This window comes from Podarcis melisellensis (genome assembly GCF_964234715.1).
Source record: "Podarcis melisellensis genome assembly, chromosome: 13".
NCBI lineage: Eukaryota > Metazoa > Chordata > Lepidosauria > Squamata > Lacertidae > Podarcis > Podarcis melisellensis.
This window is the reverse complement of record NC_138545.1, coordinates 39789636-39816692: the sequence shown is the minus strand read 5'-3', so window position 1 is coordinate 39816692 and position 27057 is coordinate 39789636. Positions and strand designations below refer to the sequence as shown.

General features: G+C 43.2%; 1 protein-coding gene and 1 long non-coding RNA gene across 4 annotated transcripts in view; one reads left to right on the top strand and one right to left on the bottom strand.

The window, feature by feature from the left end:
• LOC309354443 overlaps positions 1–27057 on the bottom strand; it is a 609149-nt gene that overhangs the window by 276194 nt on the left and 305898 nt on the right. The window lies entirely within an intron of this gene.
• ZNF385C (zinc finger protein 385C) overlaps positions 1–27057 on the top strand; it is a 156118-nt gene that overhangs the window by 1877 nt on the left and 127184 nt on the right. Inside the window, exon 1 of one of the 3 annotated variants that reach the window (XM_081884049.1) lies at positions 6989–7682. The exons of 1 other annotated variant lie outside the window; for it this stretch is intronic. Coding sequence is in view for 1 of the 2 variants with exons in the window: in XM_081884047.1 (XP_081740173.1) it covers positions 8481–8517 (37 nt within the window). In the remaining variant the exon portion in view is untranslated. Of the gene's footprint in view, positions 1–6988; positions 7683–8465; positions 8518–27057 lie in introns of those variants that run through there. One more of the 3 variants, XM_081884047.1, reaches the window with a different exon arrangement.

Here is a 27057-nt window from a genome sequence, read left to right as displayed (position 1 = left end):
GTTGTTTGTCTCAATTTGGATGGAAGCTGGTGGAGGGGGGATGCACAAAAATGCAGCATTTTATTAGAAACAGCAGGATTGATGTGTACACCGCTTCTCAAATTAAGTGATGGGAGTGAACTCGATGCAGAAAAAATGGGATTGGGGTTTGCATCCTTAAGTTAACCTTTTTTGTGTATCTAAAAGACCCTGTGTGTCAGCAGAAGCTGGATCAATAATATATGTTTCCTTACATATCTTCGCCAAGCAGACCACCTTGTGAATCATTTAACTGAAAAGGCTCAAAATCGTTTATAATGGTTGAAGAAGTTTTAATAGTGTTTCAGTGTGATCATTACAGAGCTCTTTAAGTGGCCAAACCCAGCATAATAATTTATTTATTTATTTTACAGTAGGCTTGTGCTAACTTTGAAATATGCATAGTAAAGTATTCATTAGGCACCCGACATAATTCTTCACTAGGTTGATGAAGAATTCTTGCTCACTTCAGTCATTTCCACACTTTAGTCCGGTGAAACTGGACAACGAAAGTAGTTGGTTAACACCATATAAACTTTCAAGTTAGACACAGCTCTTCATCATACAGCTTCCTATTGGGCTTATGGGCTGAGTTCTGCATAACTGCTACATGGGGAGGTGTCTATTGCCGGGCAATTTACAACCCCACACCTCAACAAAAAATAATCCAGTTTAAATTACTAGCTGAGCCACACTGCATCATTTAAACTCTGGAGCTAATGCAACATCAACCATTTTGCATCAGCAATCATTTGCAAATAGTTTTTGTGTGTTTGGGTGTGTTTGAATCTATCAGGCTAACAAAAACTTTGCTTCCATTCTCGATGTGTTCTCTTTATTTGGGTCACATCCTATGGTTGGGAATTCTCCACTACCCATTAATCCTATTAAAAAAGAATATGGGACAATGATTCCCCCGCTCTCTCAAGGGCACCAGTAGGGTGACTGTTAATTGTACAATAACGGTTCTGGTACAGATAGAGATTGTTCACAGTAAAGCTTTGACACTTTTATTAACCTTCCAAAGGAGCTTGTCCTTGATTGGGAATCGTAGGAGGATATAGTCCTGTTTGCTTCAAAAGTACCTTGCCAACCACAGGTTTTTGCAAACTTGTCACTTTACTGGACATTAAAGCACCCAAAACCAGCTCTGCATGGCAAATATTTTGGGGTGCTCCCATATGTGAGTTTTGGACAATTTACACCAAGGGATGTTAACAGGGCAGGATCTTCTTCCGGCAACCCAGCCAGATGGGAGGGGTCTAAACAAAATAATAATAATAATTCTAGGGGCCTCTTTTCTTGCAACAAATCAGACAAGAAAAAGGAAGGGATAGTAAACATCCAAACACTTTCTTAGATCCAGTGTTTGTTTGTTTTTTTTAAATTACAACAAGCTGCTGAACAAGAAATGGAACAATTCCTCAAAAAATGTGATGGATTTTTCGGGGTTTTGTGTCTCACTTTCCCAATACAAAATACAGTTGTCTGTTGTTTGGATGTGTAGTGTACATATGAGATCTTTAGTGCTTCAGTAGTCAGCACATCTCATTTTTTTTTTTTTTTGTATTTTGTATTTCTGCAAATGCGTAACCTGAGCCCAAGTCTATACTATATAACTGCAGGTACCTTAGTTGGGAGTGGAATGTACTGAAACAGGCCCCCTTGCAAACTTCAGTACTGACCAAAGCTGTGCAGTTTACGTTACTGAGAAAAATGGGATTTCTGTGCTAGAACTGTAAGAAGCTTTCATACAAATTCAGTGGGGCATTTTTGTGTGTGTGTGTGTGTGTGTGTGTGTGTGTGTGTGTGTTATTTTGGAATGTGGTGTGTGTGTGTTTTAAAAAGCAATTTCAGATTCCCCACCCCCAAAATTCAATATTGAAATAAAAAGCAACAGCGCACCCCAGCTTCTTAATTTTTGTTTATTATCCTTAAGTCAATAATATTTGTATGAGCATGCCAGATCCAGATTTAGATGTATTGGTATTTAATATTTGATTTGTTGCTAAAACAGCATTAATCATTTGTGGGAGGCAGAATATCTATTTAAAAAAACCTGAATATTCCAACAGATAGCTTCTTTCTTGTCCTTTGAATCCATTTATCTGACATCATTCTGTGGTTGGTTTTTTTCCTTTTACATCTTGTACGGCAACAAATAAAATTATCCGTAAAAACTAAGTCTTAAAGAATAAAAGGTTTGACCACCACCAGTAATTTTTTCAGCTCCAGAAGTTCCGTTTAAAAAGTTACTACAGTACATGCAAACACAATCATGATCGGCTTTTTAAAAATACAGACCAAATGGGGTTCCATAATGGAAAACCAAACATCATTATAAAAAGTAGGTGTAGTTACGATTTTGTTGTGTTTCTTGCACCACCAGGTCTGTGTGTAAAGTTTCCAGCTTTATGGCAAGTAGTTTTGACAAAAGGGATGGGTGGGAGCGTTATTGTCGCTTGTACCAGATTGATTTTGCTGAATGATTTTGTTATTATTTGAATCCATGGATGGCACTTAGGAACATTGGAAGTTGCCTTATTATGAGTTGGGCCAGCCTGTTTTGGCTGTCAGTGGCTCTCCAAGATTTCAGTCAAGGGTCTCGTGCAGCCCTAACAGACTCCCCTTTCAGCCACATAGATAATTTCAGACTGTGGACATAGGGTAGTAATGTGTATAGATTGCTTTGCTTACTTTAAAATGGGATTAGCTAACTCTGTTTGATTTTGGGCAGGGGGCTTCAAACCTCTTGCTCCTTCTGCTGGGTGGGGGCCCTGGACTTCAGCCCCATAGTCGTGCTGTGAGTGCAGCGCTGAAGAGATCCTTCAGGCTGGGCTTCCTGTTAGAATCTCATGAGAGCGCGCTGTTTGAGAGCCTTGGCAGCTGGTCCATAACGTTTATAGTTTTTGTGCCCATAAAGTAATTATGCCTTTGGCAAATTAAGCTCAGTGATCGGAAGTGGGGAACCAAGAGAAATAATCTGCAAACAGAAGAGATCAGCCGTCCCCTTGTGTCTTCAGATACATTATTCAATTAATTTGGCTACTTATGCAATGTAGATTAGCGCTTGCGGTGGTTTTATATTCCCTTTAAAAGGGCATGGAATGGACTATTTGAGGAGTGGTGTGCAGTGTGTGTTGTGTGTGTGCATACGTGCGCATGCTTAGAAACCTTACCCATGGATCTGAAGTGAAATTTGCAGGTTGAAAAGAAAATATGCAGCACAGAAGTACAGAATTCCTGCATACATTTTTCCAGCTGTGTGTGAAAATTGAGGTAGTGTATCTCTCTCCCCCTACACACACACACACACACACACACACACACACACACAGACAGAGAGAGAGAGAGAGAGAGAGAGAGAGAGAGAAAATATGCTATTAGCAACTAGACCAGCAGTGAATTTCAAGAGACGCTGTAAAAGTTTTGATAACACCAGTGAAATTCCTCAGGGGCATTTCTCTCATCTCTACTTTAAAGATACCTGGTCACGGCACTTAACAGAGGTGTGTGAGTGAGAGAGAAAGGGGGGGGGGATGACAGCACTTGCTATTCACATGGGAGAGTGGTGTGGGACAAGACATGCAGTGGAGAGAAAAACAGATAATGCTGTGATTATGGGGAAATGATGGGCAGACCAAGGAGGTGGAGGGTATGCGGAGAGCGGCACATATGCAAATATCTACCAGGGATGGAAGCAACCGCACTTGAATTCAGAGATGTAGGTGCTGTTCCAGACAATTTGGCGTGTTACTTTGATGGCCTGGACACACTCAATAAATCATTATGGTAAACAAGGGGGGCTTTTTATTCCCGAACGCCTCCTTTGATAGAAACCAGCTGTGATACAAGAGCAGTCGAGGGTCCCAGCTTCTTATCAAAAAGTGAAAACTACTTGGGGGATCATTGAGGCACATATATTTGCTTGCTTTAATCTATTGCAATGGTATATGCAAGTGTTCTCTCTCTCTCTCTTTCTCTCTCCCCAAGAGCTGAACAGTTGTCCTTTCAGAAGCTGACGCTGAACGGCCTGTACTGTTTGCCTGAGACAGCTATGATAGGTGTTATAGTTGAAAACAAGATCATTATAAAGTTTGCACTCTTCCATAAACAGAGCCATTCCTTAGTGTTGCTAGGCTCTCAGCAAAGTCTGCAATTAAAAAAAAGAGATCTCTTTCAGCTCCTATGTCAGCAAAGTCCTTCCTGGAATTTGTCCCCACCCTTCTTAAACTTTTTTCAGTTTGGGACCCATTTTATACTCAAAACAAGCTGTTCCCTGGTCTCAGCCTTTTGCAGTACACAATCCAGGCATTGAGACAGGGCATGCCTTTTAACTTGCTGTCTTGTGTTTGAGTACATTTTTGAAAGTTTGCCTACCTCTTTCCCGCAAGCTGTGATTTTATATGAGTGAAGTAGCCCTTGGTGTTCCTCCTCCACACCCTTCCCTGAGTTAGAAACATCTTACTGTATTTCTGTGCTCAGAACCTGGAAGGAAGTTTTGAATCGTACAAAACAAACAGAATGTACAACTCTGGAACAGTGCAGAGGAGCTGGCCAGACACTGTGCTGCCATAATTTTAGACTGATTGAAACATACAAAGACTGCTGCTCAAGCAGCAGTTGCAATTTCTTTATCCGCTGTCAACAATTATGTCCATGATCTTGAGAAATGTCAATTTGCACTGGTGAGGACAAATAAGAACTTCTTTACACAACGGTCATAAAGAACGCCTGTATGTTTCAGAAACTTCTTGGAAGTCTGCCGGGAGGCGTAATAACCAGAACCGGTAATATGCCCTCAAGCTGTTTGTCAAGGAATCAAAGGAGGAAATGGCCTCAAATGTTATCCAATCTGAGTGCCAGGCTAAAGGCAGGATCCTCTGAGCAACAGCAACCATTTCCCCCACAGCTGAGGGCCTTTTTATCACAAGAGTTTTAGCCCATAGCAGCTGCAGGAAGAACAAGGCTGTCCTTGTGGACATAGTTGCATACAAACTCTGAGCATGAAATTCATCTCCTAATATTAATGTTGGTCCCCAGATTGCAAGTGACGTAAAGAACAGAATGCCACACCTGAATAAGGGATTGGGGAGGGGAGGGTGGACTTGATAATACGACGCCTTGAGCGGGGATAACATTTTGCACACACCCACCCCAATTTCTTATTTTCACTATAATTCTGTTTAGCAAAGTTACTTTTTTATGGATCTTCTCAGTAGGTACCCAAATAAATATAAGTTGTTGTTGTTTTGCTCCGCCTCATCTCGTCACTTTTTTGGGGAGGGGGGAATTGTTTGCACTGCCCTAAATCCGTAATGCCTGTAAAAGGATGTGGAACATGTATCTTCATATGGCAGGCTAAGCCAGACATGTGTCTATATTTGCAGAATGCAAACTGCACTTGGAAGTACATACAGGCCCATTTTTTGTGTTTCTGACCACAAATCTACCTTCCCTCCAAATTGAAGTTGAGGATTGTAAAGAGGTAGGCATGTGCCCATCCCTTGAGGTGCTGCTTGCCTTGTGCAACTGTATTGCTGCATCTCATGTGGTACCACAGAGTATTTTATATTCCCCACCCCCTTTTGTCACACCTCAAAAGCATGGGGTGGGGACACCCACTAATAAGCGGCCTCCCACTGTAATAACTGCTGTGTGGCAAGGATTCTGGACTAATTTTGGAGGAGGAAGTGCATGGTATTACACAACACGCGGTCAGCAAGTGATAGTGTGCCACAGCAGCAAAAAGCCATCAAGTGAAGAGACTGCTGCTTGCCAAATCTTGTACTGTACCAATCTTGAGCAGTGAGGCCTTAGTTAAAAACGTTTTCATCTGACATGTTTAACTCCCTCCCCCCTTTTTTTTGCAGCCGAGCTTTTAAGCTTAAAAGCAACAACAATAAAAAAACACCCATCATTTTAATACATGTACACATTTGCTAGGTTCACAAGCAGCTCTCTTCGTTCTTCTTTATGCCACTTTCCAGCAATCTGAATCTCTGTTAAAGATAAACAGCCAAACACACGAGACAAACAAATGAATCTAAAATTGCTTACTGCATGTACGTTGGGAATGTGGTTTTTCTTTTTTCTTTTACCTTTAATGTAGGCGAGGATTATGACAGGTTTCAGTGTATATATTTTAATCCTTGTGCAACAGTGGAGGTTAGTGTTCCTTTTAAGCAGAGGTAGAGCCATTTGTTGAAATGGACCAACCCTATGATTATTATTATTAATAATAATAATAATTATTATTTATTTCTTGTACCCCACCCCTCTGACTGGGTTGCCACAACATTCTGGGCAGCTTCCAACAAAGTACAGTAAAGGAACACACCAAAATATCAAATGATAAAAGCTTCTTTGTATGTGATTGGGACAGACCCAGGTCTGAACAAACTGATACAAACACATGGGTTAAAATTGTTCTTTTGCCATTGTCCAGTTATAAAGCCCCCATGAACCCAAATGTGCATACTGTGTGTATAGACTGGGCCAGGCTAGAAACATGGCCCTGGAAATATGTACTGACTTGGGGATTTTCCAAGTCGGGGTCCCGGTTTCTGGAGCTGTGTACAATTGAGGTGCGGCTTGGTTTTCAGTCTGAAATGCAAAATGCAGAAGGTAGTGTTCTATTCACCAGGCAAGGGTAGAAAGCAGGATTGGGATTGTTGCTTTTAAAGGTTTTTGGGGGTATTTGTACCAGGCTTGGCCAGCCCAGTGATCTCATGCAGCCAGGTGCAGTTTGGGAGGCCTTGCATTGTACAGTCCTACTCAGTTCTGTGCTTCAAAAGGTTTTCTGTGTGCAGCTCAGTAGGCTGGGCTCAAGACTCACACTCCCTGACACTTTTCATTTATTCAAATACTTCTGTGCCACTTAATAGCCCTGAGTGGCTCTCAAACCGCCTTGCAAAAGATTCTTTCCCCCCCTTGAGATGGTGGCAAAATGAGCGGGCTTTGGGATTGAACAGACGTTCTCCAGAGCCAGCCCAATCCCCACATATCCTGGATAACCCTGATGTTCCCCAGATCCCTGGCCGGGGACTGGGAGGGATAAACGCCCAATGCCTAAGCCAAAGTTTCCCTACATCTGAAGTTTTAATAAAATTGTGGCCAAATTTTAATCCCATAACACGTTGTCTTGAGTCATTATTCCACGCGGGTGTTGCCCAGGGTCAGGGGGGTTTCCGCTTGTCCGCTCAATAAAATGTCGTGCATATGAAGCCAGGGTTATTCTTCTTGGTCTTTGATCTTCCTTTGTGTCATGCTAAGTGCCTGCTCCCTCCACGGTTCTCTGAAGGAAAGGAGTGGGCCTAAGTGGCTGGATCTCACTTGGCCTGTGATGGAAGCCATCTTCCTTTAACAGCAGTTGGCAGGCAACGGGTCCTCTGAGGCGAGAGAGTGGGGCTGCGCGGCTGGATCTTGCTCAGGCTATGATGGAAGCAGTCCTCGCTTCCAAAGTGTTTTTCATTTCAAAGTCCTATGCCGCTCCCCCACAAAAAAACATTTACACAATATTCAAGAGAACCAAAGAAGTCACTGATTTCTGTTCTGCCCCATGTTCACCTCACACAGCACCTTTTCCGACCTGCTGCCTTTCAACCTCTGACAAAAACTACGTTATTCATCCTGCTGTTGCGGAATTTTACGCGATTAACCGTGTAAGTCATTTCATTATTCCACACCATTCGTTTCCCTGCAGAGGAAACACAATCCAAATGGGTTTTAAAAACAAAACGAAAACACCCATCAATTATGTATTGTTTGCAGACAGAAAACAGCAGCAGCAGTGAATCCCAATTCTGTTCGCTGGACCGATTTCCATTCCAGACTTTCTGTCAAAAGTCTCTGATGCCCCTAATCAAGGGTACTTTACAGTGTCTCTTGTGAAAACATAGTTCGAAGGTACATGAGCAAATAATGAGCTTTCTTGAGGTAATTTCACCAACGAAGAGGGAGTGATTAGCAGAATCTTGGGACAGTTCGGAGCAGGTTAAGTGATTTGAGCATTGGTAGGCAAACTAAGCCCAGGGGCCGGATTTGGCCCCATCGCCTTCTAAATCCAGCCTCCGGACAGTCCGGGAATGAGTGTGTTTTTACATGTGTCCTTTTATTTAAAATGCATCTCTGGGTTGTTTGTGGAACATAGGAATTTGTGTTGTTGTTGTTTTTCAAAATATAGTCCGGCCCCCTGCTGAAAAAGTTTGCTGACCCCCTGTGATTTGAGGGTGTGTTCAATGTAAGTTTAAATAAGAAGAGGTTTTTATATTTATTTAGTTTTCATGTGTTGTTAATTAGGGTTGAAGTGTTTTGTGTGGTGCAAAACACGAACCCCCTTTCAGCAGTGCTTTGGAGGGGAGTGTCCCCCCAAACGAAATGGTAGGAGGAAGATCACACATCCCTTTGTTCCCTCAGTAACTTGGAGAAGTTCCCCCATCTTCTGGCCTCTCCTTGTGAGGATGGCACCTCCGCAGCACATTAAGACACCCTTAAAAGGTACAGGTAAAGGACCCCTGACAGTTAAGTCCAGTTGCAAACAATTCTGGGGTTGCGGCACTCATCTTGCTTTACTGGCCGAGGGAGCTGGCGTTTGTCCGCAGACAGTTTTTCTGGGTCACGTGGCCAGCATGACTAAGCGGCTTCTGGCGAAACCAGAAGGTAATATGGCTTTCTTTGCCCTCAGTGATGCTATATAGCCATATTTGATTGGCTACATTAGCAGTGTGACATCATCTGGCTCGCTACAGGATCCCTGACTTGCTAGTATCACACAGCTAGGGAGAAGAGAAAATGGTGCCAGTGGACCATCAGAGGAGAACAGCATCGTTGGGCGTAAGATACATTTGAGAGTTTGTCCTCCGTCCTTTTGGGCAGATTACCCCTGTTTCCACCAAACATTATCAAGGATGATAATTCGGTTTGGTCCCGGCAGTTTATCTGCTGTCCCTCTGGATTTTGCATTGGGGTATTTTCTGATAAGGTTTTGTCTTTCAACAGCAGCAACAACAAAATTATCCTGCCTTCCTGTAGCTCAAGCAAATAAAGCTTCAAAAACGTTTGTGTACACATTATGCTGGGCCCCTGCTGTGGTCTTCAGCACATGGAATGTAAAAGCTGTATTTATATTGACGTATTTGATCTATTGTAATGTATGAGGGCTGCCACGACCAGATATCCTGTTTTTAATAGATTCCCCCCCCCCATTTTTTCTGTCTCTCTAGAAATGAGAGAAATCTGTGACAGTTGAACCCCATTTATAGTGTGGACATGCCAAAGAACTTAACTTGCTGGGTTGATGATATTATTATTATTATTATTATTATTATTATTAATTTTATTTGTATGCTGCCCATCTGACTGGGTTGCTCAAGCCACTCTGGGCATCTCCCTCTGGGTTAGCAGTGACACAAAAGGGTTTTGTTAAAGGATGTTCCTGGGACGAGGGGCAGTGAACTCGTAGATTATGGTGTTTTATGGGTATATGTATGTATTACCTGTTTGTGCAGTGGTGAAAGAGAAACGATAATAGAAGTTTAACACTGTCACACTCCCTTTATTTCCAGGGGAATTCTAAGTCATTTTTCCTTTGAATCGGTATTTATTTCTGATTAGTGTATTTTATGGGGCTAATTATTCATGGTGTGAAATGGAGACTTTGTTTTCTTTTTCAAATCTTTATTGGTATATAACAGGGAGGGAGTTGGTTTGTGAGTGGATGGAGGAAGAGGGTAGGGTGAGAGGAAAATAAAATAGCCCCTTTGGGTTGAGGCTGAAACCTAAAAGGGCCTGCACTTTTGAAGTTTTAATTTGCCTTTGGGGTGACGACTTTGTTCCAAGCCTTAGGAAATAAAGACCTCCTTTCGGTGTTCAGATCTGGACACTAGATTTCCAGCAGAATGTGTTCACAGGCTGGAAAAGGATTTGGAAAAGAGATGCAAAGATGTACACTTTTTCAGAAGTGAGAAGTCAGTGGCTGAAGGTGTTTGGCGTTTAACCCAAAATAAAGTAAACTGAATGATAGGTGAAGGGATATGCTGACAGTTTCCTCAGGCATCCTAAAGGGTTTCTGACAAAGTGAGGGAATGATGATTCAACCTATTCACTGAGGAAAACGCAAGGAATAATGGATTTTAAATTATATGGAGGCAAGATTGGAGCTGTTTTCACAAGTGCTGTCCAAACTGGGTTTTGTAAGAACCGTATCTTTAATACCCTCATCAGCCTGTCAATGGCTGGAATGAATGTTCTAATTTGAAAATGGCTCTTTCTTTCTTTTTGGCTTTCTGTCCTATTTTAACACCATCCATACATGCACACAGATGGCATAATGAGAAATACTCATAGCTGCTTTAAAGTATTATGTGAAGATGCTCTGAATATTTGTTTTCATTTATTTTCTTTCATAAAATTTATGCACTTACTATTTTAAATAGTACGTGCTGAATTGCATCCAAAGTCAGGTACCTGTGTTTTCGCCCTTTCATGTTCTCAGCAGATTGGGGTAACTTAAACTGGGGGGAAAGCACCTCCCCCATGACTAATTTAACCATTAAATAGATGCAGGAGGGAACACAGTTGGAAGTTGGTGTTGCAGCTTTCACTAACCTGATGTTCGGCAGATGTTTTGGACTACAACTCTTATCATATATGATCTTTGGCCACGCTGGATGGGACTGATGGGAGATTTCGTTCAAAGCATCTGGCGCTCTGCTCCTTTGAACCTTATATAGGTAAAGGGACCCCTGACCGTTAGGTCCAGTCGTGGCCGACTCTGGGGTTGCGGCGCTCATCTCGCTTTATTGGCTGAGGGAGCCGGTGTACAGCTTCTGGGTCATGTGGCCACCATGACTAAGCCGCTTCTGGCGAACCAGAGCAGCGCCCGGAAACGCCATTTACCTTCCCGCCGGAGCGGTACCTATTTACCTACTTGCACTTTGATGTGCTTTCAAACTGCTAGGTTGGCAGGAGCAGGGACCGAGCAACGGGAACTCACCCTGTTGCGGGGATTCGAACCGCTGACCTTCTGATCGGCAAGTCCTAGGCTCAGTGGTTTAACCCACAGTGCCATCCGCGTCCCTTTGAACCTTATATACCTCTAAGCAAATTTGCTTTATTTCTAATCAGGTGCATCTCAAGTGCTCCCAATAAAATTAGAATGATCCCAGAAAGAGATTTGATTCTCCGGCATGCATGTTTCACACATTAGCTTCCATACATTCCCATTCATTCACTCATGGATATTCATTGCTGTCCCTCTGGATAGAGGCAACCACTGAAATGTCACCATTCACCACCACCACCCACCCACCCAAAGTGCTAATGGGCTTTCACACCTGCAGTGATTTTGAGTGTACAATGAATTATTTTAACTTATTGTATTTTCTGTGTTTAGAGCAATACTGGGTTAAGTATTTTTTTTAAGTACTGGCTGGCATTTTGTCATTGACAATGTGTAGTGTTGCAAAAAAACCCCCCAAAACCACATGTGCATGAGCAGCACAGATTCCACAAGAAACTCTCATCTCGTGGCACCCTTAGTAATTTTAGTGGCATGGGGATGGGGAGAAGCTCAATTATTGCAAAGCTTATTTTGCAGCTTTTTCAGAGTGAATGATATTGCAGGAACTAAATTGACCTCTTACAGCTCTGGTTTTCCTTCATGCCTTGGCCAATTGGTAGGGGGTGCCACTGTTGTAAATTCTGATTCCTCCCTTTCAATGGCCCTTGACATTTAGTTAGTTCTGTTTGGTTTGAAAAGGAGTCAACTTGCTGCCACGATTGCGTCAGTTTGAGTCTCCAGGTTTGTGCTTCCGCAAAGAGACTGTTCCGGCAGAGCTTCCACAGGAGTAGCTTTGCTAGTCTGTGGCAGCAAAAACAACAGAGAATCTTTTACAACATTAAAGACTAACCTCTAGCTTTTGTGGTCTAGAGTCCAGTTCATCAGATGCATGAATTTCAGATAAATCTGCTTGGGAAGTCTTTATCTAAGAAACATCAGTTTTTGTCAAGTTACGGCAATGTCTGTATTCTGGACATTTCGTGGTAGCGTAGCAAAACTTTAACTTTCCCCTCTTTTTCTTAAAAAGAGATTAAAGGGAACGACTGCACTATTTTGACTTCAGCAATCTACTGATGGCTTGCCCTTTCTCCTGTTTAAAGCAATACTGTAATAGACTATGCTTTCTGAACCGCCACCTCTGTGGTATAATCCCCCACCCTACCCTTAATATCGGACCTCTGTTAGTTTACACGGCTCTCCTCTGCTCCTTGAGAAACAGAAAGTGTTCAGAGAGAAGGGAGGTGGGGAAGAGAAAATGTTAGCTTTTTTTTTTTTTTGGTCAAGAGAGCAGTTATTTTGCATTCATTTGAACTGTTGAAATATTTAATCAACACAAAAGATTGACTGTGTGCTGCCTGGAGGCAGCATTTTACAGCATTTGGGAAAGATTTTAAAAAAACAAAACAGGAAAAAGGCAGGTCAAACCTTGGCATTCTCTAGGGGCAGATTTGGGCCTCTGAGCCCCAGTTGCAGTATAGCAATGAACTTGTGGGAAGGTTTGGTGTCCTTTGACCGTATCTGTAACATGACACCCACATTTATTTATTTTCTCACTTTTACCTCCATATCTATCTAGATCAGGGTGGTCCAAAGCATGACCCAAGGGCTGCATATGGCCTTCAAGGCCCTTTTTTGCAGCCTTTGATGCCCCCGCCCTCCTGCTGCCTTCTGAAAGCAAGGTAAGGAGGAGTGAGTGCTCTAACAGGGCCTAGAGTCCTCCCTCTTCCCTCCCAAAGCCTATGAAAAGTTGGCCTGTCCTGATTTAGATAGTTGCCTTATCTTAGAGAGGCACCCCAGTCTTCGCCACTTGCCATGATATTTGTGGAGGGCAGTTACACCTACACAGCTCACCACTGGTATTTTAAATTACATTCGATAATTCCTCAAAAACACTTACATTTCTGGATAGTTTATGAAATATACAAAAAATATAAAATATTTCTGGATATTTTATGAAATATACAAAAAAAGTGGTAAGGAAAGCTCTTATAACGTACTGAGATTTGCAATTTAATCTTCTGTAGAGCCATACAGCCTTTGAAACTTGCTGTGATATCCCCGACCCCAGGAATAGGCTTGTGATGCCACTGCTGGTCTGTGTTTGTCTCCCTTCTTAAAACCCATTTCTTCCATGAAGACCTCATTTATCCCACAACTTTCACCCCCAACTAAAATGGAAGTCTCTGAATGTGTAGATGCCTTTGGTCACCTTAAGCATTTATTATCCTTGCCTTTCTCTTTCTCTTTGTTCTCCATTTTCACATATTGAACTGTAAACTCCTTGAGACAGAGAACAGTCTCTTTTGCTAATCACATAAAGTGCCATACATTAGTGGCTCTATATAAATGAATGCACCGTCATTGTCAATTTCTTCGTATGTAGTGGGCCACCAATGTGCTGGTAGGAACTGGTGGTCTTTTGGTACCCTTTAGTCCTCTTAATCAATTTGTATGATCTAAAGAAGTAGTACTTATTTCTTTTCATGATGCCTCCAGTGAAAGGCTTGATGGTTTTTGGACGTTCTTGAATGCTGTGTTTCAGCCCACGGCTAAGCGTGCAGAAATAATTTTTAAGAAATAAATGGCTCGGCTCCAAATTTTCAAGAGGTATTAGAAACCTCTTCTGGGGCCTTATTTTTCAACATCATTATGAAAGTGTTTTAAATCGGAGATTAAAGGGCAGCTGGATTAATCTCCACTAGAGTAAAGAGAAGATTTCAGTTCAGAAATGTCTGGAGACCTCAGGGAAATGTTGACTTAGACCAAGAGTATGGAGTTGGGGGGATTACTATAAGGATCTTGTTAGGCTGAACTTGTCAGCTGCTTCACTCCCAGTGAACCTGTTTGATATATACAGTGGTACCTTGGGTTAAGAACTTAATTCATTCTGGAGGTCCATTCTTAACCTGAAGCTGTTCTTAACCTGAGGTACCACTTTAGCTAATGGGGCTGCCGTGGCTGCCGCGCAATTTCTGTTCTCATCCTGATCCATAGTTCTTAACCTGAGGTACTATTTCTGGGTTAGCAGAGTCTGTAACCTGAAGCGTCTGTAACCCGAGGTACCACTGTACTGTTGCATGCCACCCCAATTTCTGAGTGGTTCAAGATTCCATGGGTTCCAGGTACTTACTCAGGGTTCGTTTTTTTCTGGAATGAGGGACAGTGGAGACTGTGGTGTCTTTATGATATATGGTTTATTTACATATACAACCTGAGTCTATGATGGAGGGGCTCATAGGATTAACACCCCAGAGGGTCTTGCTTCTCCTATAGCCACAGCCTTGGATTCTACCAGAAATCAGGCATGGGTCTGTTTCTCAGCTGCCAAGCCTGCAGCCTCCTCTAGCTTCTGGCTCACACACCTCAACTCAACTTTAGCTATTGTCTTTCCAGCTACCAGAGAGTTGAGGGCCTTGGCCCAGTATACCTGAAGGAGCGTCTGTACCCCCATCGTTCAGCCCAGACACTGAGGTCCAGCTCCAAGGGCCTTCTGGCGGTTCCCTCACTGCAAGAAGTGAGGTTACTGGGAACCAGACAGAGGGCCTTCTTGTTAGTGGTACCCACCCTCTGAAATGCCCTCCCATCAGATGTCAAAGAAATAAACAGTTATCTGACTTTTAGAAGACATCTGAAGGCAGTCCTGTTTAGGGAAGTTTTTAATGTTTGATTAATGAATATGTGATTGTTTTAGTTACATGTGCTTAAGCTTAGTTACAGGCTAGGATTCAGTAGGGCATGGGAAATGGGGAAATAAACCAAAGGTTTCATAGAAAATGTGGTAGGTGAAAAGATTTTTGCTATCCTTCACTTGTAAAAACAAGCCTTTTAAGGAGACATATTTCTGCCTCTGTATTGGCATTGTTTTTAAAATGTTTTAATTGATTTAATAATAATAATAATAATAATAATAATAATAATAATAATAATAATAATAATACATTTGAGAAGACCAACCAAATGTCAAGGTCCAATAAAGGTGGCATTGTAAAGATAGCAAAATCTGTGCTTTGGACATGAGGAAGCAAAATGGGCTTGTGGTTTTGTTCCCATATGCTGGAAAGAATTTATGTGTGTCCTCAAACTGCCTCTTGTAAAAAGTAGCCATGTCGACCCATATGAAAAATTCCAACATCGCTATCAGTCCAAAACCTTTATAAGGGCAACCAAAATGTTACAGAATAGTGTGCAATTTTTCAAGTTCCCCAGAATTCTTCATCAAGCTAGCCGGCTAACAAAAAGAAGGAAAGGGAAGAGATAAGAAGGCAAAACCGTTGTGGTGTCATGAGATCACTATTAGTCAGCTGATGTCTTTGGCAAATGGTCCATTAAAATGTGTTTAATGCAAGGTGCTAAGAGTGGTCCCTTTCTGCAGTTCAGATCCTGCTCCAGGTTCCCTAGAATGTGGTTATCTTCAATGGGAAATGTGTGCCCCTTGTCTCTAGTGTACACACATGTGCAAATGCATGCAAATGAACTGTAAAGCTGAGGTCTGTATTTTGAAACTGTTAGCGTAGGGTAAGCCAGTTTCTGTTTTCCTAGTATATTTTAGCAACGGTCACCTTTCGTTGCAGCGGAAATGAATAGTATGTACCTTAGGCGGAGTAGAGTCTTCAGCACTGTTTAATATTGGTGGGGGTGGGTGGGTGGAGCACCCAGACGCTAATCTTTGATTTCAGGAAAAGGGTATTAACAAGTATGTCACTATTTCATCGGCAGTATATTGGAGGCTATGTTCATGTCTTCGTAACGTGCCAGATTCGTCAACCTTGCAAGCAGTGAGGCACCCTTGGGCCATCTCTCTTTCACAGCCTCCTTTGTAAAAACAGGTCAGGAGGGAGTTCGTGGGCAACAGCTTCCAAGAAAGCTGGATAAAGAACAGACAAGCTGTAAACAGTGAGGCCTTAGCTGTGGAAACACCCCCCCCCAGCTTTACCTAAATACAGGAAAGTGCTTGTATGCAGGAAAAGAGGGTGTGTTTCAGAGGGTGCACAGAGAGGTTACTGAGAAAGGTGACAGAGATGCTTTCTACACTGGACTCAAGGCCTTTGCTGTGTCCACAAGAGCTGCCTTGATTCCTGTAGAAAAATAAATCACTGGGGGCTCAGCCCTTTTCAGAAAGCTTGTGGGTCCAGTTCTCTTCAACCGGAGAAAGAGAACTGGAGAAAGATTTGGAAGGCACCCTTCTTGCTAGAAAGGGTGTTTTGGGTTGTTCTCAAGAGGGCCATTCAGACAAAATGGTACTCTTCCTCTTAAGGCTCTGCATTAATAGTTTCCATGGCTTTGGGTTCCTGATCTTTTAACTCTTACTAGCCACAGTGAGGTAAATTTGGGGTACCATTGAATTGGGGTGTTGATGAGCCCCAGATCTTTTCCCCCTTTCACTCCTTGCTTACAGATCAACCATAAAGTTCAGTGCAGATGAGTCCCTACCCACTTGCTATCTTAATTTGCCAAAAAGCAGTTTTTTACATTAACATACATATGGAAATTGGTGTCCAGAGTGCATTATGCCCCATATGTCAGAACAGAACATTCCTTCACCTTTAATGGCAGTGGTGTTGCTAGGTACTTAAACACCACTGCCATTAAGGGTGAAGGAACGAGCTCTGGCATATGGGGTATAATGCACTAGGACAATTCCTTTGCAGCCATCACTGAATGAACAGGAGAAGTTCACAGTAATTCCCTAGTAATATGGTTTGAATCACAATTAAAGTATCAGTATCAAATACTTTTTCACATAGCACATAATGAAACTATGGAATTTGCTGCCTCGGTATGTAGTAAATGCCACCAACTTGGAACACTTTAAAAGAGGGTTAGACAGATTCATGGAAGGTAAGGCAGTCAGAGGCCACCAGGTGTGGTGACTATATTCTGCTTCCACAGTACAGTCGTACCTTGGAAGTTGAATGGGATCCATCCCGGAAGTCCATTCGACTTCCAAAACATTCAGAAACCAAAGCATGGCTCCTAATTGGCGGCAGGAAGCTCCTGCAGCCAATCAGAAGCTGTGGAAGCCCTGTTGGACGTTCGGGTTCCAAAGAATGTTCACAAACCGGAACACTCACTACTGGGTTTGCGGCGTTCGGGAGCCAAAACATCCAAGTTTGGGATCCAAGGTATGACTGTATAACAGTTGCTGGGAATCACAACTAGACATCTCATTGGCCACTGTGAGAACAGGATTCTGGATTAGATGAGCCATTGATATGATCCAGCAGTGCTCTTCTTTTGATTTTAATGCCATGTGTTAGGAGTGGGGTTTATAATGGATTGTCCAATACAGTGGTACCTTGGGTTACATACGCTTCAGTTTATATACGTTTCAGGTTACAGACTCCGCTAACCCAGAAATAGTACCTCGGGTTAAGAACTTTGCTTCAGGATGAGAACAGAAATCGTGCTCCGGCGGCAGCAGGAGATCCCATTAGCTAAAGTGGTGCTTCAGGTTAAGAACAGTTTCAGGTTAAGAATGGACCTCCGGAACGAATTAAGTACTTAACCCAAGGTACCACTGTAATGTAACATCCTTCTTTAAGCAGTTCTGTTCTGCTGCAGGAGTATTCATCCGACATAAGTTCTAAGAAAGACATAGAATCATAGAACTGTAGAGTTGGAAGGGACCGTGAGGGTCATCTAGTCCCACCCCCTGCAGTTCATGAATCTTTTGCCCAAAGTGGGGCTCAAACCCACGACCCTGAGATTAAGAGTTTCATGGGTGCATGAGAAGTCCAGTTAACTAGGCTGGAAGAGGGCATCCCAATAAAAAGAATAGTACCTCTTGTTGCTTGTCTTGTGAGGGACACACTGACCCTGTGACTGTTAATGTTTTCTCTGGGGGCCCAGAAACAAAGCCCTGTGTAGATACATTCATCCCTACGAAAGCAAATATTCATCCCATCAGCTTATACACGGCCAGTCTTTCTAGACTATTCCTTTGATCCTGCAAGATCTTCAATGGACTGGGAAAGATGCATCCTGATTGCTGGGGGGGGGGGGAGAGCAAGGACAAGCCACATAGATTCCACAAGAAAATAAGACAGAAGTAGGAAAAGTGCACTAAAGAGGACAGGTAGCTGTGTAGGACCTCAGGGATTCCCATCACTTGCTGTCCAAATAACTCCATTGTCAGTTACAGTACTGGCTTCACTTACTGGCTAAAAATACCGAAAGCCGAAAACAGCCAGGCTGCCTCATCTCACAGAAATGGCTTTGAAAGGTACCTGCACATTTTGCTTCATAACTTTCTTTCTAGGAGGGCTAGAGACTTATTTTTTAACAATGAAAGTTCAGAGTCTTGGGCTGTGGGCCTCGTACACCTGTACCCACCTTTTAGTGTCCCTGAGCAAGAGGGAGTGTCATGCTCAGTGCACCTCTTAGGTAAGTTCTGGTCTTTCCAGTGCATACTTTTGTAACTTCTAGGGCCAACAACTATAATACACTAAATATGAAGCTGGCCTTGATCTCTCCTTGGAGGCTACTTCCTGGTGCAGAGAGCATATTGCATATGTTCTGTGGCAATTGCACTGGCTGCCTGTGTGCTTTGAGGTCTAATTAAAGGTCCTGATTTTGACCTTAAAAGCCCTTTGCAACCCCAGACCCATCTATATACAGGATTGATTCTCCCAGTTTCAGCCCAGGTGCCAGCCGGGGCAAGCAAATCAGGCCCTAGTCTGTGTGTCTTGAGAAGCTGCCTGTATTGCTTTTTAAATTTTCTTAAAATACATTTTTTTTGTATTGCTGGTATTTGAGATTTGTGAGCTGCTTTGAACATTTGGAAATGGTATAAAATGTTGTTTTTTAAATAAATATTATTCCTATGTTAGGCTGGATGGCTGTGGCTGAGAGAGAGCAGTTCATCTAAGGCCACTTTGGGAGATTAATGCTGACCTCATAATTCAATGAGGAGCCTCCTTGCTTGTGGCTAGTGGAACTCTTTACTGTTATCCTAACACTCCAAATATCCATGAACCTACAGCCTCCAAGCACTGTAGCCTTTTGTACGGCTCTTATAAAATTAATTTGCATCATTGCCAGGTTCAGAAACATTAATTTGGACTGATGTTGCAAGCAAGGTTCCATAAGTATGGTTGCTTGTGAAATTATGGGTGAATGTGGGCTAATTCCTAAAGCAAAAGATCTTTCTTGCTGAAGTTTTCCTAAGAAAAATGAAACAGCTCCGTTTACAGAGTACATCTTTGGAAATAAGCACTGAATTTACTTATTTATTTTGGTCTCACATTTGAATATTTTGCTCTGGCAGCTGTCAGTTGAACTCCATTGATCACAGAAAATGCTGGTTGAGATGGGGAATTGATGGTTTGTAGCTTGAACAAGGAGTGGCTCCTGAAGCCAACAAACAGTAGCTGAGTCCCATTATTGGGGGGAAATAACGGGTGGGGGTGGGTGGGTCAGAAGGGTTCTTGGACTTAGCAGATTCCTTCACAGCTGTTTGTGGTTTTCTGTGTGAGAATGACCGCTCCCCGCTTAAAACGGGGGGCGCCCTTTGCGTGGACGCGTGCAGCCCCTAGATCTGGAGCGGCTCCAACAGCATAGGCTTGGCTTTGCCTTCCCTCAGGTGGGATACCTGGAGGTCTCCGCCTACCTCAGTCAGTTGTCCAATCCCACCTGGGGGAAGCGTTGCCAAGGAGACCAGTGTTTTCTGTGTGAGAATACTTTTTGTAGCTGTTGGATCCCTCTTGCTTCTTCATTTTTGTCTTCATGCACTGGGACTTTGTAGTGCTGTTGCTGTTCTCCACCCCCACCCCAGTAAATCCCTGTTTTGCATGGTGGCATTTTGGGGTGGAGTCTCTCCCAGTCTCCATAACAGCATTGTTGAGAGAAGTTTAGTGGTCTTTGGGGGTAACAGAATGGACAGGAAATCTCACAAGTGATGCTGCCCCTTAAAGTACCAGTGCCATCATTTTGGTTCTTGGTTACTACTACTACTACTACTACTACTACTAATAATAATAATAATAATAATAATTTATTATTTGTACCCCGCCCATCTGGCTGGGTTTCCCCAGCCACTCTGGGTGGCTTCCAGAAAAACCAAAAATACACTAAAATCACACATTAAAAACTTCCCTGAACAGGGCTGCCTTAAGATGTCTTCTGAATGTCAGGTAGTTGTTGATCGCTTTGACATCTGATGGGAGGGCGTTCCAAAGGGCGGGCGCCACTACCGAGAAGGCCCTCTGCCTGGTTCCCTCTACAAATATCTAGATCAGCAGCCTAAGTTCTGATTAGTCCAGGTGTTAGCAATTGGGCATGACTGCACTATCCATTGACTGTTAACCCACCCCTGCATATAGTTGCACTTCTATCTGCCATGGTTAATAAGTGTTGATAGACCTAAATTCAGTGCATTTATCTAATCTTTTAAAAATATGTTTCTACATTCATAGCATCGTATGGATTCATAGCATCGTGTGTCTGGTCTTTTGAAGAAGTGGCTTTTTCAATGTATTTGTTCTGCTAAACAAGCCTTGCAAAACAAGTCTTTTCATTTTACTAGATGACCTTCAGATCTTTTGTGTTTTCAGAATACTCTAAACTCCAAAGTGATAGCATCGTTTGTTTATCTATTTAGTCTTATTTATAACGGTATTTGTAAGCTGGCAACTCCTGAGAAGAATATTGCTCTAAACTAGTAAAAGTAGCACTGTCTGGAAGAACCTTGTTCATTCCTGGGCATTCACAAGGAGGTTGATGGAAGTTTGTAAGTTCCTTGCACACCGTTGTACAAAATTCTCAAGAGGAGTTTAACCTTGAATTCTCTTAGCCATATACAAGATGTTGTGGGTATGCAACAAGAACAACTCTTTTTACATGTGGATCATAGAATCATAGAACCTTAGAGCTGGAAGGGATCCCAAGGATCATCTCGTCCAACCCCCTGCAATGCAGGACTCTTAGCTAAAGCATCCGTGGCAGATGACCATCCAACCTCTGCTTAAAAACCTCCAAGGAAGGAGAGTCCACCACCTCTCATGGGAGTCTGTTCCACTGCTGAACATCTCTTAATGTCAGAAAGTTCTTCCTGATGTTTAGTCAGAATCCCCTTTCTTGTAACTTGAAGCCATTGGTTCGGATCCTACCCTGCAGAGCAGGAGAATACAAACTTGCTTCCTCTTCCATGTGACAGCCCTTAAGATATTTGAAGATGGCTCCCAGTCTCCTCTTTTCCAGGCTAAACATACCCAGCTCCTTCAAGCGCTCCTCAAAAGGCTTAATTTTCAGACCCCTGGTTGTCCTTCTCTGAACACGTTCCAGCTTGTCAATATCCTTCTTAAATTGTGGTGCCCAGAACTGGACACAGTTGTTGAACGCTTCAGAAATCAAACGTTTCGGCTTTGGAACGCCGACAACCCAGAAGTGAATGCTTCCAGAGGGTCTTTTCGGTAGTGGCGCCCGCCCTGTGGAACGCCCTCCCATCAGATGTCAAAACGATAAACAACTACTTGACATTCAGAAGATATCTTAAGGCAGCCCTGTTCAGGGAAGTTTTTAATGTATGATATTTTAGTGTTTTCTGGTTTCTATGGAAGCCGCCCAGTGGCTGGGGAAACCCAGCCAGATGGGCGGGGTACAAATAATAAATTATTATTATTATTATTATTCCAGTTTCTCCATTTTTTCGATGGATTTTGCCGACTGGCAATTGCGCCTCGGTTGTCAAACATTTTGGAAGTAGAACGGTCTTACGGATTACGTTCGACAACCGAGGTTCCACTGTATGCCAAGTGTGGTCTGACTAAGGCAGAATAAAGGTAAAGGGACCCCTGACCATTAGGTCCAGTCGTGGCCGACTCTGGGGTTGCGGCGCTCATCTCGCTTTATTGGCCGAGGGAGCTGGCGTACAGCTTCCAGGTCATGTGGCCAGCATGAGTAAGCCACTTCTGGCAAACCAGAGCAGCGCACGGAAACGCCATTTACCTTCCCGCCGGAGCAGTACCTATTTATCTCCTTGCACTTTGACGTGCTTTCAAACTGCTAGGTTGGCAGGAGCAGGGACTGAGCAACGGGAGCTCACCCCGTCGCAGGGATTCGAACCGCGACCTTCTGATCGGCAAGTCCTAGGCTCTGTGGTTTAACCCACAGTGCCACCTGCGTCCCTAAGGCAGAATAGAGTGGTGCTATTAATTCCCTTGATCTGGACACTCTACTTCTGTTGATGCCGAAGAGGGTAAGGAGAAAAAGGAGTCTGGAAATTTCAGTCACTGCCCTTTAAAAAAAAAGCATAGGAAAAGATTGGGAAGCCTCCTGCAAGGAAGATTGTCATGTGAGTTTTGTCTGCATGGCAGTGCTTCAAGAGACAAAAAGCAAGTGTGAAAGAGAAGCCAGGAAGGGCGGGTGAGGAAAAATTATCAACTGAGTCACCACTGATAAGGCACTCTGCTGCTTTCCTCTCTGTCAGAGTCTAAAGCGGTATTAAGTGTGCTGTTCAGAGAGAACATCACTGGAATGCTAATCACATTAAAACGGCGTGACTGGTAGGGAAGGGAAAGGAGAGGAAAAAGCTTGTTACTAACTCCAGATGGCTTGAAAAGCGCAACCCACTGCTGCTAAGAGATGCTCAATTAGCGATTACTCCTTTTAATCAGGAATGGCGTTGAGTTGTGCTGCTTGGGGAAGCTTTGGAGGTGCTGAGTAAGGCTGCCATTGGCATCTTGCAGTTTTGCTAATCGCACATTCCACATTAACAAATAATATCCTAGTGCCTTATTGAATTGCCTCCTTGCCACACTTGCCCTATTTTAGTTTGTTTGTTTGTTTGTTTGTTTGTTTATTATTGGAAATTTTATTGACAACACAACATAACCCCCACCGCCCCAATACAGAAATCCACCCTCATTAAATACAAACATTACAAACAATAAGCTTAACAGAAAGCCACTGCCAATCACTGTGGACAATACTGAGCTAGATGGACCAATGGTGTGAGTTGGTATAAGGCACGTTCCTGTGTTCCTAAGAGTCTGTAAGGCAGAAGTTCCAAGGCTGATTGTGCTTCACCACCAGTTCTGCCTACTCTTACAATCTCCTCTCATTTCCTATACACAAAAGTAAAAAAGGTAAAGGACCCCTGACAGTTTAGTCCAGTCACAAACAACTCTGGGGTTGCTGTGCTCATTTTGCTTTACTGGCCGAGGGAGCCGATGTTTGTCCGCAGACAGTTTCCCCAGGTCATGTGGCCAGCATGACTAAGCTGCTTCTGGCAAAACCAGAGCAGCGCACGGAAACGCCTCTTACCTTCCCACCGAAGCGGTACCTATTTATCTACTTGCACTTTGACGTGCTTTTGAACTGCTAGGTTGGCAGGAGCTGGGACTGAGCAACGGGAGCTCACCCTCTCGTGGGGATTCGAACCACCAACCTTCTTATCGGCAAGTCCTAGGCTCAGTGGTTTAGACCACAGCGCTACCTGTGTCCCTATTCCTATACATAGCTTCACCTAAATAATGCCATCTCCCAACAGCTCTTTCTGTTTGCTCCTATCTGTAAGAGTGCTTTGTAAATCTAAAGTATATGTTAAGATTAGCATAAAGTATATGTTAAGATTTATTAAACTGTTTTTATACTACTTTACATTTTTTAAGCAAACAAAATCTAAGTGGTCCATCTATCTAATTTTTGTTCCTTTTCTAGAGAGTTCAGGATGGCATACTGTACAGTGTTATCCCCTTGTATCCTGCGAGAGAGGTTAACATGAGTGCAACTGGCTCAAGGTCACCGAGTTAACTTTGTCTTGGAGTGAGGCTTTGAACACTGGTCTCGCTGTCTATCCAATGCACTAGCCCAGCCTTCTCTAACAAGGTGCCCTCCAGGCTGGGGACGGTAGGAGTTGTAGCCTTTTGTCCTTTCTGCTTTCTGAAACATTGTCCTTTCTGCTTCCCCTTGTTCCTTGTCCTCCTATTGCCCATCAGTTATCTTCAAGGCTGCCTTCTGTTTGTCCCAAGGCCCGCCAGAGCAGCAGCATACACTGGGCAATTACCTACAGATGCCCCAGGTTCCCCTTTCTCTTCCAGATTCTACTTTCTCCTCTTCCTATCTGGAACTGCATCTGAATATCACCGATGCCAGTAGAATAACCTGCTGTTATTCTAACTGTACTTTTATATCTCTATCTATCTGTGTATTTGAATCCAGAAACAAACCAAAAAAAAGAATTGAGAGGAAGGGGGGGTTTGGTTGTGTTGCTGCTGCGCCAGTGAAAAATGAGTGCCTTCTTATGTAGGTGTCAACTAATGACACCAGCTGGGAATGTTAATGGAGGCCCAGCAGGCAGAACTTGTTTGCTTTCCAGCAAATAATCAAACCTGACACTAGCAAGGGAGACATTTGTAGGTTCCTGGGAGGGTGTCTCCTTGCTCATTCCCCTGCTCAGAATATCTGCCTTGCACTGAATGAGCAGGTGGAGTTCAGCATAGCCCAGGACTTAAGAGGACTTGTTTCCTGTATCTTGCATAAGTAGGAGGAAGACTTGATAGTTTTGACTTACCCCATTAACCTGTAGCAAGTAAGAATTGCCTGCAAGCAAACAGGCAAGAAAACCTTGTTTCTCTTCTCCTCCTCACACCCTTAGGCCATAAATAAGTAGGGGAATTTGGAAAAGCTTGTAGAAATCTTTGCTGGCTAGTAACTATTGTGGATTTATTTGTAAGTTTGGTTGAGAATATTTTTTTTTCTTCTTGTCTTGGAATACTGGGCCTATGACACTAAAGGTGTAGTTTCTCGTTCTCAAACGAGCCTCACCAACTTGAGGAATCCTGCAGATGATTTCCATGACTGAGCTGAGATATAAGGATTTGGATAGTCCCTGAGATTCCCACTTGGTTTAATTTGGAAGGGCCAGTTTTTTGTGTCAATCTGCAAGACAAAGCTTCTGTCCTATTTGCTTTTTTGTTTAATTTCTGTCCCACAACCTTCAGCACTACTCTCATCAGAGTGGCTAACAGTAGATGATAGCAGAAAAATCAATTGCAGAAACAGGGAAGGTGGCTCAACTTAAAATGTGATTTCTCTCTCTCTAGGTATTTTAGAATACTTTGCTAATAGATACTTAGCAGGTACCTTCTGTTTCAACTTCTAAATGCTTGCTGAAAACTTTTCTATTCTGTCAGGCTTATGCATGCATTTTCCCTCAATAGTTTGCTAATTTCTGATTTTAACGTTTTAATATGTTTTCTATGGCATAGTTCTATGTGCAATTGTTGTAAACAGCTCTGTTTTTTTAAAAAATGAATAGCAGTATAGAAATATATATTTTATAAATAAACAGACAGACAAACAAACAAACAAAGGAGGGCCCCTTTCTTCTCCTCCTTGCTTGGAGCATTAAGCTGCTCTGGATAAAAAGCAAAGCATCTCTCAAGTCCTGTGTGCAGAGACAGGAAAATGCTACGGGTGGGAAGGAAAGGAGAGAGCTCTGCCTAAATCCTTAGAGATTCCAAGAGACTGAAAGTCAAGAGGAAAGGCCCTGTTGGAGAGAAATGCCAGCCTTTTTAGTCTGTTGGAGAGAGAGGGCAGAAACAAAATTCAGCAGCTGCACAGAAACTGGTGCTGAGGAGACCTTTTGCCATCGGCTGCAAAGGCACTGTCATCTGAGCAGAAGATTGCCAGCCAAGTCTCGTGTCTGTGAGGTGTGTCTGCCATCAGGGGAAAGCAGCCAGCTGGGCCCAGCTGCTACAAGACAGAAGCAAAAGCAACCACAGCCAAGGCCATGAATGAGTGTGCACACCCATACAATTTCTCGCTCTGCGGAATGTTGTAAAAGTGAACAACAACAGGCATCATCATCTCCTCGTTTTCGGTCTTCAGACTATGGCGTCCACAAGATGGAGGTAATGGCAGACGTGGACTAGCTCAAGGTTTGCAGAAATCTATAGGTAAATCCCTAAGGGCAGAACCCCTCAAATAGTTCATTAAGGTGTGCTCAGTCGCCACAGAATACTGATGGACGGGGGTGTGGAATGGAATGCAATCACTGGATTTTGGAACATCAGCAGCCCTACACTGCAACATTTTCCTGCAGATTCTACAGGCAGTGGCCATTTTAGTCGCGCCCAATTGTTGTGCGATCACCAAGGCTTGGGTCCTTTTCGACCCGGAAGAGGGCAGAATTGGGGTAGAACGGTGGAATGGGGCTTATATGTTCTCTGCTGACATGCATAGGGTCCGAGAACGTAACCCTGCTAGGGTCCGAGAATGTAACCCCGCATCACCACCTGTACTTTTTATACTCTGTGATTTTAAACAATAAACATTATTAGTCAGAAGCCGTAATTTAGATGTAGTCAGTGCTATTTTTTCCTAGAAACAGGGCTGCCAGAACTTACCCTGAACGCCTTCTCTTATAATGGCAATGGTGCTCACCTGAGAGGTGCCAGAACTGAGTGCCAGCGAGTTCGGGCTGAAAAAAAGCCCTGGATGTATTTGCCGTATTTTTTGCTCTATAAGACGCACCCGACCGTAAGACGCACCTAGTTTTAGAGGAGGAGAAGAAGAAAAAAAATATTCTCTCGCTCTCTGCACTGCGCCTCTCCAGCAAAGCAGGGAAAGCAGCGATCCCTCTTGCTGTTCTGGCTTCTGGGATAGCTGTGCAGCCTGCATTCGCTCCATAAGACGCACACACATTTCCCCTTACTTTTTAGGAGGGAAAAAGTGTGCCTTATACTGTGAAAAATACGGTATGTTCTTTGGTAACTGATACACCCTACTAACATTTGCTTATCCTAATGCTGATTTCTTTGTCCGAAATAAATCTAATCCATATTGTGAAGTGTGGTTGAAGTAGGTGCTGTAAGGATTCTGATACACACTCAGGGAAGTCTTGAGAACCAAAGTTCTTACACCCTACATAAAGGGAATCGTTTCTGGGCAACTTGCCTTCAAGCTGCCTTGCCTGCTTTTACAAAGTGGTAATGGTACAATGGGGAGAGCTGTTGGCCATTTGTATGTCTTGGGCT